The sequence below is a fragment of the Platalea leucorodia genome (assembly GCF_965183815.1).
Source record: "Platalea leucorodia genome assembly, chromosome: 6".
Lineage (NCBI taxonomy): Eukaryota > Metazoa > Chordata > Aves > Pelecaniformes > Threskiornithidae > Platalea > Platalea leucorodia.
Genome location: NC_138828.1, coordinates 55277455 through 55295647, shown reverse-complemented (window position 1 = coordinate 55295647; position 18193 = coordinate 55277455). Strand labels below are relative to the sequence as shown.

The window sequence follows — 18193 nt, the reverse complement described above, 5'->3', positions numbered from 1 at the left end:
CTGCTTCCATTAATAAGATTATTAAACAATAATTTACAAAACTGTTCAGATGTAAACTATCATTTAAAATGCTTCAAACTTAAAAAAAAAAATCCCTGTCACTGTGATTTCTACAGTCTTTTTAAAAATTATTTATTCACATGCAGTAATTAGAACAAGGTAATTAGAACTGCTGGCAGAACACTGGTTGTTAAACACAAAAGCAGATTCTCGTTGTTACCACCCACTGCATACAGTGTTCATTTAGCTCTGTGCTGAAAATGCAACTAATGCCAAAACTATTCCCATTTTCAGTCAAGACACAGTGATAGACTTAAGGTTGTGAAACAGCTCTAAGTCTTTTACTGAGTAAAACCCTTTACTGTTTACACACTGACCATGGCATGAGTCAAAATAAACCCAGGCTTCAGGCAGAAATGCCGCATTCCAAACGATGTGCCTTCTCCATGTTTTTTAATGAGCTTTACAAAATTAAACAAGGAGATGTGGGGAAAAAAAATCTAAAGGTGAAAATGTTATGATAATGTACTGCTTTTGTCTAACACAAATGGTAATGGGCCAAATTCAGACAACCGAGATGATAACTGAATTACTTCAGGTTTATTCTGAGGTGGGATCTGAACGCTTCTGGAGAAACATTAGCTTAAGTTTTAACGTTATCTTAAAAGATAACTCTGATACATACACCACAGGCTTCAGAATGATATAGTTGAACCTTTAAAATCTTTGTCTCAAACTACAGTAAGACCCGTGGATTCTTAGGCATATTACACAGAAAATAATTTGAAGATGAAAGTGAAGAGATTATTTTACAATTAGCAGACTTACGACAAACTTCCTAGTTTCACAAAATATCTATACACCCACATCATTTTGGTTTGCTTACCTTTATTAGAAGGCTTACAATATAAGCTTCCATTCTTAGGATACAGATCTTTTTACTGTCCTCTATGTTCAGAAAAAGTGCTAACGGCTTTTATTGATCGCACTAGCAGCAAATCTCAAAGAGATGTGGAAGGCATATTCTTACTCGCACCAGCGAGAAACAATCTGCTACCTTTTTTTCCCATATAAATAAATAATCCCAGGTTAAAAAGCATTCTCGCAGGCATGCACTAGGTCCAAAATATGCTGGCTTGACTGTATTTTGTTTTCCTGGCAAGGGAAGACTATGCTTCTGGGAACCAGCATTTATTCACATTTCTGTATTTTCTGTTCAACGACTTCACAAGTTCCAGAGCACACAAATAAGCCCACCAATGCATCACACTTTAATATGGGATGGAATAGGTGCCCTAGACGTGAGTAGGGCACATCTGGAGTGTGAATTTAACATTCATGAGATCCTTCCCCTCCCAATGACTGGACAACAAATCTGTTTTCTTAGTTTGAAAATCTTGTAAATATTTCTGAAGAACTTTAAATTCCAGTCCCTCTCTTTCCCTTCCAAGTATGGCAGTGATGGCATGAGAACACTATAAACTTAAAGCCTTTCTTAAAAGGGTTTTGTAATTCATTAGAATTACTGACATTTAGAGTTGCAGACATCATGCATGTAGTATCCAAAAGCATTCATTTTGCAGACAATTTGGAAAGCTGCCACAATGGAGGACAGAGGCAGAAAACTGCACTCATTTCTAGGTAACAGGAGATATGACAAGTTAAGGCACTTTTTTGCCATTTAAGATTGTGGACTCACAGTAGAGGAGGCAACTGATGGATGGGTGAAGTGTCAGATGGGGCCATTGTAATTGCTCTTATGATAAAATTGGTAATTCTGAGGCTGTAGTTCTGTAAAAACATGCTGCCACAGACAGTCAAGTCTTGCTCCCTCTTTTTCTCCACCCATCCCTTCTCCTGCCCCTGCAGCTGGCTGTGGGGTCCTGCCCCATCCTTTGCACCTATTCTGAAGTTCATTATGCCTTTCCAGGGGCTGATTTAATTTACTAACCCAGTAAAGAACCATTCAGATTCTTTTTGCAGAGTGAAAGAGCCCATAAACAACAAAGATATGTAATGGGAGCACATGGCTGACTGCAGGCCAGCCTATGCAGCGGTGGTAAACTCTTAGATTTGCTCACATTATCCCTTACAGCCATACCCACAGTCACTTTCGTGACCATGGCACACACAGGGCGATGTGCTGAGGTCAGCATGAGCGTTTGTATACATAGCTTTTTGTTTTGTTTGTATACATAGCTGCTCACCAAGGTAAGAAAGGAGAGTAATAAAGTGCAGCAGCATGGCTTTGCTAATACTGCTCCCAAAAAATAATTCCCATGTGGGAACCAATGCTACAGTTGTATGTGCAGATGGCTGTAGCCAGCACAGCTCTGCTTCCACGTGCCTTACTAATTTGGGGATTAGTAATGAAAGCAAATGAAGAATAACAATTAAGAATATGCCTGTCACAAAGACTCCTGCCATTTTCCTCCCAAATTTGTTTTAAATAAGATCCCCAAACATTACTTAGCCCAATAGATAATTCTAATGAAAACTGCATACTGATAGTGGATAATAAAAAGGTCTCAAGCAAATGGTTATTTAATAGTACAGAATTCAGTTGAGGTTATGCTTTTCCCAGGCTATACTTTCTATTACACAGGAAGAGTTCTGTTTCAAAATGCAGTGTGATTCTTTTTTCACCTACCTGCATAAGGCCTCAATAGCATCTCTGTCCAGAAAGTCATGCTCTCGCTTGACTAGAGCAATGTCAATTGGAAAAAGGAGATCTGTAGGGACAGAGACAGATGGAATCAAAATGACTCTTATTCCCAGTGGCGAATTATTTCAGAACAGCCTCCAGCTGAGCTCACCAAGATGCCAGTGATTGGCACTTCTCAGGTAAACACATGTTACTATCTCAAATGCTTCCTTTTCATGTACAAGCCTGTGACACGCAGCTTTGGTAAGTGAAAGTTCATACGCATAATGGGGGAAAAAATGAGCAAAGCAGAGATGAAACAACGGGAGAGGGAAAGAGGCAAACACGAGCTCCCTATCCGACATCAGAAGTGTAAACTGATTCAGGCTAGCTTTATTTAAAATAAATATACAATCTTCATCAAAGTACTAATATCTCACATTAAAGAAAAAAGGTCAGTAAACCTCAAATCTCTGGAAAAGAATGAGAAACACAATCTCCTTGGCTGTTAATCAAGCTATTTGAAAGTTTGACACTGTTACAACATTAATGAGATATGGACTGAAATGAAAGCAAGCCAAGCTGCGTGGAGCCCATACCGCCTCCTTTCCTTAAGAGATTATTTAGGTAAACAACTGGGAGAGTGAGGGGGAGGAAACAATGTTGGCGGAGAGCTGAAAATTTACTACAGCTCTGAAGCAGCAACCACATATATATTATTTACTGTCCTCCACAGATTCCTGACTGCCATACAGGTCCTGATCCGGCATTCCTTGCACAGCCAAAACTCCCACCAAAGCCACTGGGTGTTCAGGGCACAGAGCAATACAAGAACACACTCTGAATATACTGTTGCACTTGCATACAACTTTCCTGGTCCAAGTGATTGTCTATAAAATATTTTAATCTCCAAAGACTAGGAAAGAGTGAGCTGAAATGATGAAAAGAATAGGATTGGTGTTAATTTGTGGAAAGGTAATTAAAATTCTGGCTTTTTTTATACCAATAGATAATCTTTCAAATGACCTGTTTGTCCTGATTTTGCATTAGGAATAAACAAATTATGACATATTCTGTGAAATGCAAGAAATTCTACCTCTTCTACGGAAAACTGTGGTTTTAGCAAAGCAAGTGACAAAGGCTCATTGATTAATCCCCATTTTAAATGTGTACTGCGTGAGACCGCTCCATAGGTGACTCCTCAGAACTCTCGTACTATACCCAGTTGTTCCATGGTTCTCCCCTTCACTATTTTAAGTCCAAGGTGCAAGTAAAGGAGGCGAGCAGATTTGACTGGTATTTTTCACCAGTGCTGATGTAAGTTTTTCCTCTGAGAAAGTTAGTACCTTAGAGTGCCCACAAGAAAAGATATGGGAGAACTTAAGTGAGAGGTGACTTGGAAGAAGCTGATAGTCTCCGTGAGTCCATTTTTTTAATGCTTAATTTATGCTGCTGCTGGTTTTGTTGCTGCTGCTGCTGCCAGGGAGGCTTGCAAAGGACAATGGTATATTGTTTTCATATAAGGACAGCTGTCTTTTCAATGGGTAGGGCTGGCCTTGCTCTCACCTCTGCAGTCCTTTTGATATTAGGCAGGACATGGTCCTACCTTAGAAACTTTATATAAGTTTAGAGTCTCTAGGTAGGGCAATGATAACCACAGATAGGATACGGTTTTTGAATGCAAGTAATTTGTTAGAGGATTTACAGCTCAGCATAACATGAAACCCACAAGCTCACATATTCAGCTGAGAGTCTTGTCCCCAGTTTTAACAAAGACTGGAAGTACAGTCCCAGCTCTGCATCCCAAGAAAATCTTGGCATCTCCATTAGCACAAGAAAAAAAAGAAGAAAAAAAAAGAAAGAGAAATAATAAAAGGAAATTTAATTTCTGAACAGGCAAAGAACAGTTTTGCCAAGTGCTGCTTTGGAAAGTGCTATTATCATCTCATATTGCCAATGCAGCTGCAAATCAAAGCTCAACAAGATCATTTTTCAAGAAGGTTAGCTCAGCATTTGCTGTAATTTCCAACAGTTATTCACTGTAAATAATGGACTTTCTATGCTCATTCTTACAAGCAGCAGCTGGAGTTTGTTTTATAAAAAAGAAGAGGCAGATAAGAGTGCATAATAATTTCTCTACAATGCAAGTAATTTTAAGTGGTGGCGGTGGGGAAATTCTGAACAATAATACACATATATAAAAAGGATGTCACACCTGAAAACAAAATTCTGTACATTACTCTGCATCAGAGTGTAAGAACTGTATGCCAAAACTGCAAGTTCCTAGTAGGTTAGAGAGGCAAGGAATACAACAGTTTTAACTGAGCAAAACCTTTGTAAAAGCAGACATGCAAAGTGAATCCATCCCACAGAAGGACAACTGAGTGCAGGAGGCTGCAGTCTCTTCAAGGAGCTGCTGCACATCTGCGCAACAATGGCTTGTATGTTCTTTTTTCCCTTCGTTGTGAGCCTGTGTCTGACACCAACCCAAACTATTCTGAAAAAACACACAGGACTTGGGAATCATGAGGCATACAGATGAATCCATGCATACGCAGAATTTCCTACCTCTGCTCCATTAGGAGAGCTGGCCAGTGGAGCTGGACACAGCTTCTGGGTTTCTCCAAGACTGTGGGCTCATAGCAGTGGATGACTACATCCATGAAAATATAGTTCATTTGTGTTTTAACTACAGGGAATGCACCATGGTGCTAACATAACATTTGTGCTATCAGGACATTTGGAACATTCAGACTAAAACAGAAACATGGAACAAATTTAAAACTCCAAGAGTGCTTCAGAGTCTCATTGGCTTTGGTACCTCTGCGTGTGTGGTGGGTAGCAGACTGAGCAGCCCGGTCCCTAAAAGTCATCTTATTTTCACATCTGTGAAATGCAAGTAGTACTGAAGTACTGGCACTTCAGTTGTGCCCCTGAACCTCATTTGTTGGTGAATATTACATCTTATTGCCCCAAAATTGCCACGGGATGATTGAATTGCAAGCTCAGGTGCCTACCTTCATAAAGCTGCGCGTACTGCGGAAACCCAGCAGCCCGCAGCCAGTCACAAGCTTCCTTGGCCTCGATTTCTGGAAGAGGACAGAAACAAGACACCCTCTGATTAGTGATCTGCAAAGCAAAAACCTCCTCTCCACCACTTCTACTATTCCCGTTACAAAATAAGCAGGAAGGTATTCAGCAACTTTGAACTGAGACACAGGTTTGCTTATCCCAGTTTGCTTTTCTTCTCATGATCAAACATATCTTAGATTCTGGGAAGTCACTAGCATCCACCTGTGATTTATCAACAGCTCATCATTTTAATAGTTAGAGAAACAGGCACAGATGAAAACTGCAGGAGTTATGGATTATTCCATACAGGTTTTGTTATCACTAGAGAAACGAGCACCGCAATCAACATGAGCAGCATTTGTTCAACAAATCTTATGATTCTTTTGGCACAACCATTTTGTCTTGACAGAAATTCCTAGTAGAGCTTGTCATACTGTGCACTTTAACATCTTGTAGATAGTACTGACAGACCCAAGCCCAAGAACAACCAACACACTGTACTGCAACTAACTCAAGCGCGTATTTACTGCCCAACAAGAAACTAGTTTCACTGGAGGTCTTCAAGGCATTTATGAGTTATGTGGTATATTACAGGAAATTCACCTAACTTTCCCTCACGCTGCCCAAAACAGCACGCCGCAAAATGAAATTATTCACATACATATACATGACACCGAAAGAAAGGAAACATTTTGAACATGGGTTATATTAGTCTGTGCATAAATTATACATAAATTCATTTGTTACCTAATACAAGCAGAAATAAAGAATCTGTTATCTTACTAGCTCAAACTAGGAAAATATAAAAGGTATTTAGGGTATTCTCCAAGTGTTCAGGTAACAGATTGGGTTAATTTTGTTCTAAAAATTCAAGAAAGTGCTACTGGGAATTTAGCTCCCTGCTTAGAACTGATCAAACAGACAGTGAGCAATCAGAAACTCTTGAAGTTCATCTGGCTTTGATTATATTCACTGTTCTTGATGGACCAGAAAATAAAAGCTTCATTATGTACAACTCAGTAGACAATTTTGCCACCTACTTGGAGAGGATACTATAGCTACCTGCTGCAGAAACCACGTGCAAAGGGGTTTGCTCAGAATTGCTCAGAATACAAGTTACTGCATATAGGGCAGTGAAGAGCCAAACATAACATAAGTAAAATATCCCAAGATTTTGGCATGTTATGAAATATTCCCAGTGAGATATAAGTACATAATTAAAATCAGATGAAACGGCAGACAGCTTTTAGCGTCTCCAAAACGACAGCAATCCCCCTCTAATTTTCCAAATTGCTACAACAGGGTTAAAATATTCGTGCTTTGCCAGACTACTTTGCTAAGATACATACCCAAACCAAGGGGTTAAGGTGAGCCAAAGCACAACATTCCGGATAAATAAACAGCCAAAAATCCACTCTCTCTGAAGTCAGGACAAGCAGGCATTTGTGTAACTTGTGTTTGCTTCACCTTTGGGTTATGGGACCACATGAGAACAAGCACGTACAGACATATTGACTTAGCTACTCATTAAGAAAAAGCATTCTTCAATTCCAATTGCAAGAGATTGTGAAGTTTTGCTTAAAGTAGTATTTTAATTTCAGTATCCTAAGGAAATACCTGGGAAAGTTAATAAAGAAGGAAAAAAAAAAAGAATCTAAAATATATTTAAAACTTGTACTGCTAAAGCAGGAACAAACAACAGGCTATCACTATCTCAGAAGCAATGAAAATACTAAAGTAAAAAAATCTGCATTTAATTTTTAAGAGTGCTTAAAATAAAATGCACTGTCTTACAGGTCACATCCTGCAGAAGTGTCTGGATTGAATGAGGATTTTACCCGATTTAAAACTGAAAAAAAAAAAAAAGAGCCCCGATAACCAGTATTTACCTAAAAATGCAGGTAGATGCTTCTAGTGCAATTGGAAAAAAAAGTGTCAGATTCTTTACTACTGCGGTGGCTCTTAAATGTGTTTAAATATTTGTTCACAGGTCCTTTACTGAGCACCCCAGGTGTATGACCTGTAAAATATTTCTAGAGCTAGAAAATTATGAATATGCATTTATCAGATTTTTTTAAGGTTCTCTATAGAAGCTTTGTGTATCTTTTCTGCAAATATATATGCAAGTTATGTGGAAGTCATATTTTATGGGCACCCAGGTGTCACGTACCTTTGAGATTTTCAGATCATATTTGCTTTCAAAATACCTTTGAGAATCCCCTAAGAAGTATACCTAGGCAATGAAACACCTGAGTTATTCCTGCTTGGCCACAAGAATTGCAGAGAATAATAAAACACCCGTGCACCTGTTCATTGACTAGGCTAGGCAAATGCTTAGGGCTGGGTACAGGACAGCACCAAGGCTTTAAAAGCAATATTTGCCCCATTTCCATCTCAAACATTTTGGGAAAGCCAGGGCTCTTGCAAGTCCTTGGAAGGGCCAGGGGTTTGGAGAGCTGTCTTTGAAGAAGGGGCCAGGGAGTCCCCTGCAGCCAGGGCTCTCTCCATGTCACCTCCATCCACACGAAGCGTGTCTCAGAGAGGGACATGGCAGAGGTATGGGTGACAGAGCGGAGGCAGGACCTAAAAAACCAGCTCCTTTTGTTCAACTCCAGTTGGCCAAACCCAGGATTGCTCCTAGACTGTGCCAATGTGCTGTGAACAGATGAACGGTAAGGTCATTTCCAACCCAGCTTCCCCATCTCAACCCTGCTGGTTACTGAAGGAGCCAGAGTATGAACAAAACTGTGTATGTATGTGAAATTCAGGCAGATCAAAATACAGCCGGAGGGAGAATCCAGCCCAGGGTGCGCTGAATAGGCTGCACAGAAAGCTGAGTACACAGAACAAGCTTCCTCACATAAGAGATACAAACTTAAACAGCTGAAAGGTTGTACAGGTAAAAAGTTCACTACCACAACTTAACTGGAATCTGCCTTTGAGAATAAAATACATTAGTAACCTGAGGTTCTGGCCAAATCATTTAAACTATGCTAGAGGAGAAAGCTTATTCCCACACTTTCCAAATACCACCTTTTCTTCCAGCTCAGCAGCATCAGCCCTGGGACTCTTGGTTTGCCAGCTGCCACGGTGTCATATCCAGATGGACATCGGAATATGTGCAAGTCCTTGTCATCTGGATCAATGGCAACCGGGATAATGAGGGGCAAAAGAGAGAAGAACAGAGCTTCCAAAAACAGATTTTTGCACTATTTCTAAAAAGTTTTAGAACGGACAGGGCGCCCAGAAGCCTTTGTTCAGTCTCCCAGGGGACCTAAGTTACAGCTCATTACCTGAGCTACGAACTCACTGCAGAGCACACCATCTGCTTGCTTGGGGCCAGCTGAGAGCCACAGGGAGGAGAGGGAGCTTGCAGAGGAACTCTACACTGCTTTCCAACCCATTTTAGGGAAGTCCTACTTCAGCCCCAATTAATCTGCCGTGATATGCAAAGCCATTTCCCACTGTGAGCATCTTTCCGACAAAGACCTGGCAGCTGAGCTGATACAAGTTGCTGTGGGCAAGGGACTGGTCTCACTCCCTCCTCCCCGCTCCATCCCTGCAGTGTCACTTCCTTTCTGCATCAAACATCCTTGCTAGTTAAAACCTTTACAATAAACTACAATTCAGTATACATTCCAGGCAAGAAATGTATGTGCGGCTTTTCAGATGTGCGTCCTGTGCCCTCCCCCAGCAGCAGGAGGTTCTCGTACGAAAGAACTGCTGGCAAGAAAGAAATGGCGCTATTATTTCTAAATGTCTTGATACACAAGAAAATCTCTTAGAAAGTAAAACAAAACAAAAAAAACCCCAACAAAACAAAAAAAAGCCAAAAAGGAGTACAATGAAGCCTTTATTCTTGGTGTCGTGTAAGCAAACAGCAGGCAAATGTGTTAAAGAGGAAACAGGAAATTTTTATTGGAAACAGCTTTATTTGTTAGTCCGTTTCACAAAGCAGGCCTCCATGCTCAAATCAAGGGTAGGAGTTCCTTTTGTGTATGGTTGGGAACCATTAGTCCTTATTTACCCGCTTCCTGGGGGGTTAGGAGGACCCAATTCTTCCCCAAACTGGTAAGTGAAAATGGAAACTTCTAACTTCCTTTTTGTTTAACTTTGGTTTATCCTGGTACCTGGCCTTGCAAATTGGCAAGTTTAAAACTTCATAGGAAAAATACCTCAATCCACACCTTGTTTGATACTGCAGTTCTAGAAGGGAGAACTCTAAGATGTCTATAGTCTTTTGTTGGATGATACTTTCCTTCCTATAGAAAGTGAGAACCACACAGTGTGATGCTGCAATAATGTCCTTCCAGAAAAAAATAATCATAGGAAAAAAAAAAACACATAGCATCTAGCAAAGAGCAGCAAGATCATTTACTTGCATTCTTCCTCTCTTTTTGCTTCCATGAAATAACATGCAACTTAAGCACCAGCTTTTTCAGGGTCTTCAGGACAAGGTGCAAAGCAGTTGTATCTTTGTACAGTCATGCATTGATTCTATTTTCACCTAAGTGCTAAACATCATATGAACAGTTCTTCCAAGCAGATGGTTTCCTCTTGCCTCAAGACAGACACCTTTATAGCCATATTAGCACCTCCGCACATCAGTTCTACTCATCTAACCTTTTGGCTCTGCTAAGAGAGTACATTGTAAAAATCTGCAGTGAGACTCGCCAAATCAACGCTGTTAAAATCAAATTTTGGCAAAAATGGGCTTCATTGCTGAAGGTTCACTCCAATGCCACACCTAACGACTGGTTTGTATGGGGTTCTTTTTGGTGTTAATTTTGGACCAGCTAATTCTAGCTGAAATTCACTATTTGATTTTTTCACAAAAGAAAAAAAAAATTGTAAAAATTAAATACAAATTCATCTTCCTGAAATAGCTTGCAGGAGAGTCTCTCCCATGCGATGCAGAGAATGTGATTTCTCAACATGAATGCTAGAGATGAACTCTCTTGCTCCTTACTGTCATGCATAAAACTCCATAAACTACCTGCATGTTTTCTAAGGCACAGATGGAGCACAAAGAGGATTCTTTCCCGTCCAGGACTGATGCTCCAGTTTAATGGCTGCAAAAGGGCTTGCATACTCAGAAGCTCACCCTGCTTTTCTGTCTGTATCAGAAATTACTTGTCCCTACATATCGTGTCCCTCTGCAATTTCTGGTGCTTTGCAAAATTCGTGTTCAACTCCAAAACACTGTCCTGAGCTATTAAGAAGCTTGAGATCATTCAGGATCATATTTTTTAAGACCAGCTGTGGTATATATGAGAAATATTCTTCTCTGGATAGAATTCCACTGTCCAAGTACAAGCAATCATTTTTCCAAGTGCTTGAATTACATCCCTGACATGTGAATTGTGGTCCCACGACTAGATTTGATCACACTATTCCAACCACTCTGTCTATAGCTACATGAACACGGATGTGAAATCTGAGACAAACCGGGAAAAAAACTGCACTATGGCAGCTGTCTACAAATGAGCAGGCCAGGCACTGAAAATGATAAATCAGTTCTGTGTAATGTCATATGCCTGCAGCCCTTTAAAGTTGGGACAGTATGACTTCCTAAGAGTTAGCCTGCTATGTGTCCATGGCCTCAGATGGTTTTCACTTTGAAGATACGCGACTGTAGCTTGAAAATAATTAAATTCCTTTTCATAAGTCTGTTTTTTCTCAAACCTATCTAGTTAAATATTCCTTAGGCAGTATCATTAACTTAGTGCTCCACACCTTTCAAGAAAGCAGCACGTAGCAAGGACTAAAGAAAGCAAAAATGTAATTAATGAAGAAGAGCATTTTATAAGGATAATGCCCTTAAAACAAACACTGAAACTTCGTAAGTTTGTCAATAAACATTCAACCATTAAAAGCTAGAGAATTCTGAAAATCCCATTAAAAGCTCTTGCCAAATTTCTAGCATGGTTGGAATATCTTCTTATTCTAAGAGAACAATCCAATCCTATACCACTATCCTAAAATATTAGTCTGACATTCAGCCCATGAAGGATTCATTTCTAGATAAAACAGTGAGTCCAAGAGAATAATAGGCATGGCTTTTGAACTGATGATGAGCTTGCAGGTTTTGAAGTGAAAGCTAACCACTTTCCCGACAGGGTCCCTCTTCTCCCTTCATCACCTTTAAAGCACAATTTATATTTGCGATAGCAGCTGCCTATTTTGATGTGCTCCTGTATTTCACTGTGCTTCAATCTACCTTCCATAGTCAAATGATACATGTTGTGATCTCGACTTAACGCTGCATGTCTCAACAGTCAATTCAAGCAGATATGGACGCATGCACAATTTTAAGAAAATATTTCTTACCAGAAACTTTCTGGGGGGGAAAAAAACTCAAGTTCTTGAAAGAAACCATATATGACACCAAATATATATATTGCTTTCATAAAAACCCTGGAAAGAGGTGGTGGTGGGGAATTTTACTCAAATATTTCTCAACTACGTGATGACAACTGAAGAAACACTCTCCTGCTGGCTACGGGTTAAACATGGGAATGGCTTTTTCAAGTTATGGAGCCTTGCAGCAAAACAGTAACTATGCTGCTGATGTTATGTATAAACCACAGGACACTGGGAGAAGAAACAGAGTATGTTTGGAATTTGTGTGGGAACAGATGAAGAAGAAGTAAGAAAACAGATGTTTAAGATCATATATTGATATTTTCTCTGAAAAAAATCAGGAAGCTTGAACACTACTTTTTTTCAGCACAGCTTTTTGGAAAGAGCAAATGGCTTACTTCCACTGATGGGGTTTTAAGTTTGTTTATCCCCCTAATGATGAAAGTTAAATTAAAAAAAAAAAAAAAGGTTTCCAAAACATCCGCATAGGTGTACGTTGGTTGTATGTAATTTACCTCCCTACTAACTGTACCAGGTTACATAATATAGAAGCTTTAATTGCTCACCAATCCTCTTGGCTAGCACAAGAAACACAATACCGCTTTTGTGAACCAAAATCTAATTAACTTGAATCTCCTTTTCATAGTCTTCAGTGTATCGAAATCACTTCAAAAGTTTTTCGGCTCAAAACTTAACAAGAGAAACAACATTTGATGAAAATGTTTAAAATGTTTAGTGCTTGAGTCAAAACTTGCTGAAATCAATGGGAGCCTCCATGAATTTCAGAGGAATCAAGCCCTTCCCAACATAGATCCACGGGTCTCTAAAACACAACAATACTCTTTTTCAGGAATAAAGGCAATCAGTTTCACAGGTGTCCTCATTATTTCTACCCCAAAAATACTTAAAATGAGACTTCTGTTTCCTCTAAGTCCAGTTGTGCTGTAAGCCCCACCCCAAGCACAGGGAACAGCCCAGGATTTTGTCAGAGGACAAGGAAGGACAGTGCCTGGTGGCAGGAGGGCAGAGAGGGCACAGCCACCACCCCCAGAGCGTGCCCTGGCTGGCAAGAGGTCCTCCTCTCTGTCAGGAGGACCCAGAGCAACTGTTATGCTCAGAAAAGCATCAAAGCACCACCATTTCAGGACCTACTACAGGAGCACGGGGATGAAGGATACTCCCCGTGTCTCCGTCAAGTACTTTCCCTATACACTGTAAGAGAGGGCAATTACTGCTTATTTTCACACTATCAAGTATGCTTCTAACTGCGCAAAGTTAGCTGCATTGCTTCGCAACTTGTTGAAGACTTTGGGAAAGCATGTTCTAGGACACAAAAGAACCATCATAACTCCTGGTTTACACTGTAGATCATAATTTATTCCTAAATGGTTTTTGCCTTTTGGGCATATATAGGAGGATTAAGAAAGAAATTTAGAAAACAACGAAATATAATGTTAAAAACTAACTTTGTTTAAACAGAAAACTAAAGCTTCATATGGCAGTTTTCCTGCCAAAGAACGATTCTTTTTATAGATTAAAGACAGTCTTCTCCCATTCGTTTTTAAGAAGGTTCACAGATGAAGAGGAACAAGATGTCAAGTGACTTAAAAAAAAACCTTAAGAAATAATTGGGCACGTGGGTTATTTATCTGGCCTGATTAACACAGGGTGGTCTTGGAGGAGGATTATTTGGGGCAGAGAAAGCAGTTAGTCAAATCCTCTGAAGGAGGTCGTGTTGACAGATTCCAGAGTGAGAAACGAATCCTCCTCCAAAGACCGGGAAAAAGAAGATGACTTTAACCTTCTCTTCGCTCAGAAATGACTTGGTTAGAATGACCTTTGAGAACATACTGAAGGGCAAACATTAACCATTGCTACTCCCAAGCCCAGCATTAATATTCTTCCATTGCACCCTGCCTGCAAGCTAGTAAACTTGCATACTGTATGCAAAGCTCAAATCAAAGGCTCGTTGAGCTCCAGAGGGAGGCAAAAGTGAGTAGGTCCGGTGTGACAGATACTTCCTCTAAAAATGCCCAAAGTCTGGGTTACCTGGTCAGATCTAGGAAACAGTAATGGTGTTAAGAGCTGATCTGAGCTGTCTCAATGGTTCATAGAGAGGAAAGTAGATTTTATCCTGACAGTTACTTCTAGCTCGTTAAGCCTCAACCTCAGAACTGTCTGCACACATAGGAAGAACTGTACAGAAGAAGGACTACCTTTGCATCATAACCATTTAGTGCTTACCTCACGGGTGACCCAGTCCCCAAACTGAGCCCTGTGTGGATGATACAACACTGGATACAAAAGGTCAGAAATCCCTGTGGCAGTGAAGCAGCCCAGCATAAAGCTGGTAGTGTCCCAGCTGAATGCCTCTTTCCCTAAATCAGAATTAAAGAAGGAAACCTGGATTTTCCCAAAGCAAGTATTACTATGAACTTTCTACTTCCAGACATTACAGACAGTTAGAGTATTCTGGCTGTGATACTGCACACTTGAAAATACTTTTCTCAGATCCTGATCTAATGGTCACACCTTGCAACTCCACCTTTGGGGATAAGAGAATGGTCTAGATACAGCAGAGCCACGGTAGCACTGCAAATCCAGGACAGCACTGCAGAAGAAAGCAGAGAGAGACTATGTATGGAAAGAAGAAGGGAAGTTAAAACAGATCACGAGGGTTTACACTGGCAAGTTTCTTCTGTCTTATAATGCACAGGAATTCTGTTATCAGAGACACATACAGAGAGCAGAGGGAAGGGTGGCCAGCAGAGCATCCAGTTCTGTGGGTCCACAGGGTCACAGAAAGACCATCCTCAAAGTGCAAGAATGCAGGGGGGTATATTTTTCTTAATCCTGAATCTTCAGCACATGAGAAGAATAGGTTGAGGAAGGTCAAACTGTGCCCATCGCTAGCGTCAGCAAACGTCTTTCATGCATCTCCTCAGGAAGCGTTCTTTGCACAGACTGAGATGAGCATTTGAATGGACTTTTTAGATACATACAAAATAAATATATTTAAAACCAAGTCTAAGGAATTCTGCACCATCTTGGGCTTTAAAAAAATGTCCCCACAATAAGTCAGCCATCATATTGTTTCTTCATTAGAAGAGAGACCGGATAATATTTTTCCTGATCCAGTCTCATCTAGCACAGTCCTTCTCAAGGGAAACAAATACTCGTCAATATTTGAAAGAATATTCATCCTAACAAATAACAATGCTTAGCATGCTCTTCTAAAGACACCAAAGTACTTCAGAAAGGTGTGTAGTATTACCTGTAACTTTCAGATAATGAAACTCCGTGAATTAAAGCTAGCTGGTTAAGTCATTCTTGACTTTATTTTACTTCTACCAGTTATGTCAATGGTATAGTGTACTAACAGACCTACTGATTTCAAAGGTGTTCTCTGTGGGATAGGGTAGTACTCAGTGTCAGCAAGTATGGCAGAGTAAGTGTCCAGCGAAAAGAACCAGAACGCTCCAATTGCGGCCCCGTCCTGTGCCCCTTTCATGAGACTTGCTCATCACTGGTGGAAGACAGACTTTGTTTTTTCCTTAAAACAGGAGAAGAGGGAAAACTAGAAGAGAAAATAAAAAGGAAAAAAGAAAAAACTTGGAAAAAACTTTGGAAATAAAAAAACACGCAAGACAATCTTGATACCCTGTACCAGTCAGAATGACTGACAGCATAGGTACAAGCAAGAAAAACGCCTGGAATTGCTGAAATTACCAAAATTACCAGATATCTACACTTGCTACATCACTAGAGAGGATATAGTGTTTTGTAATTCATTTGCCCTGAAACACCGAGGATCAGAATGTAAGCAGAACAATATGATACCCAATAAAGATATATAAGTTATATAGGGGCATCATCTCTTTACTTAGTGGAGACCAAACCAGCAAGTTTTCTGTGAACTGCAGATCATTTGATTGCTGTATTTCTATAATATGCACAGGAAGGAAGGGGAAACATCTGAAGTTATTTTTATTTCCCCAAGTCTTCTGGCTATACTGTATGAATGCTAGGGTGGGTCTGGCATTGTCTGAAACGTGTCAGGGTCCTTTTGCATAGCCTCATTTCCTTCTTCCTGTTGCTAGGAAGGATAGTTAAGCATGAAAAGCACTTGTTTACAGTACAGGACCATCCTGTTAAGCACATGAGTTCTCTTCCTCCATCCCCTTTTAGCCAGCCAAGGGTGCAGTTTTGTTTATGCTGAAGCCAATAGCACAACTCCAAGCAAGGGAACTGGAAGAGAAGTCTGAATCTCTAAAAAAGCCCAAACATAACATACTGTGGTATTCTGACCAGAAAAAAACTTTATCATGCAAACTGCATCTCTAAATATTTGCAAAACTCATAAATTCACAGGCCTCAAACAAACCATTGCCTAGAATGTAATGAATTAGAAGAACCAGAAAAGTAAAACCAAGTCACCTCTCATCTCCTTCTTCTAGGAATCCTAACATAAACATTTGAGTGCATAAGGACAACTGCAGTACCTTTTTCCTGCCCCCACCAGAGGCAAAATACACAGGCTACTTGTGAGTTTCCATGACTAGCAGCAGTCTTTCTCTCTGGCCCAGCAAGGGCAGCTGCAGAACTGGCTGGGAAGATTCTGACTCAGGAATTAAAAATCCTGGATTGAATCTATACAACTGAGAATTAAAACCCAAACCATGACAAGATATATTCTTTCTTTTAACTACCACTTAGAAATGAAATTTAACAATAGCTCCATGGTGTTTAAAACAATGTATCTGCACTTCCTTTTGATAAAAAAAAAAAATCAATTAACAAACCAAGTTATTTTAGAAGAAGATAAAGAGATCAGGAAGTCCTAGAGGTTACAAAAGGTAGCTCCAAATGCTTTGATTTCTATGAACTTGTAGATGAAAGGGATCTTCTCAAAACAATATCTACATCTGCTTTTGCATATACTGTATTCCGCAATCAAAGACTCTCAGCCCTAATCAGGATCCCACAGGCAAACTGAAGTAGTAACCCAAACCCATTTGCTAGAGAGACATCCATCCCACTTCCTGGCCACCTCAGCCTTTCTCTTTTTTGTTGCTTCTACCGGAGATGCAGATCAGGATGCCCACAGGATATCACTAAGGATACCTGGAAGACAAGATAGCAGCCTACAGCTGGGGAATCACCAGAGGCGCCTAATACCAACTCCGTGTGCTGTCAGCCAGCAACAGCCTGGTTGCCAGACGGATGCTGAATCAGTCTGGCACCGAAGTGTTGATAGATTCATACGCAGAGGCTCGTATGAAATCCGCTTGTCTATTATCTTCCTGAAGTTCACTACAAACAGCCTGAAAACATAACCTGACTCAGAGCATTGATACTGATTTGCTGTTGGGAATTTCTTGATCAGGGCAGGGCAATTGAAACAGATCACACTTACTCCTGTAAAAAAATAAAAGCATCTATAATTGATGGCTAGGATAAAATTACATTCCCCAGGCTTTCAATTCACATGTGTTAAGTACTATGACACATCAGGCAGAACCTCCTGACCTAGTTAAATACATTGTTTAAATGCAGCTATTTCTTCAATACTATGATTTTCCCAAAGAGAACAGAGGAAGAAAAAAAAAAAAGGAAAAAAGAAAAAAGATTGTTGTACCAATAGTAAGTGCCCTTGACTAGCAATAGAGCTCATTAGGCTAATGGCAACACGTCGCTCAACAACTTCACAGTCATGCTGGAAGTAAGTCATTGGTGGCTGTTTGCAAGAAAGGGGAGGGCGACAGGGAAGGTAGAACTGCCCGCCTGGAAAACAGCATCGGTTTTCTGTTTGCCTGGAGAAGGGGGTGGAGGGGGGGTGATCCCGACTGGCAGGAGGTGCTGCTCCTCCACCGGGATCAAAGCCTCCGAGGGTGACATCAGGGCTGGCCACCGCCGCACGGGGGGAGCCACCGGGCTCCTGGAGGCCATCGGGCTAATTACGAAGAACTTCAAAAGAAACTCGGCGTTTCCCGTCTCGCAAGGACTCCGGGAGGGGGAAAAAAAAAAAAAAAAAAAAGAAAAAAACCCCGAAACATCAAAAAAGAGCGAGAAGAGATGGCCACGATGCCCTGCACAGAGGGAAGCCGCATCCTG

The 18193-nt window shown here is 40.5% G+C and overlaps 1 protein-coding gene across 2 annotated transcripts in view; it reads right to left on the bottom strand.

The window, feature by feature from the left end:
- Window positions 1-18193, bottom strand: part of DLC1 (DLC1 Rho GTPase activating protein) — a gene marked incomplete at its 5' end in the record, with an annotated part of 217516 nt that overhangs the window by 20799 nt on the left and 178524 nt on the right. For both annotated transcript variants that reach the window (XM_082316317.1, XM_082316318.1), the window contains 2 exons: window positions 2651-2732; window positions 5662-5733. In XM_082316317.1, the coding sequence (XP_082172443.1) occupies window positions 2651-2732; window positions 5662-5733 (154 nt within the window). The remainder of the gene's footprint in view (window positions 1-2650; window positions 2733-5661; window positions 5734-18193) is intronic.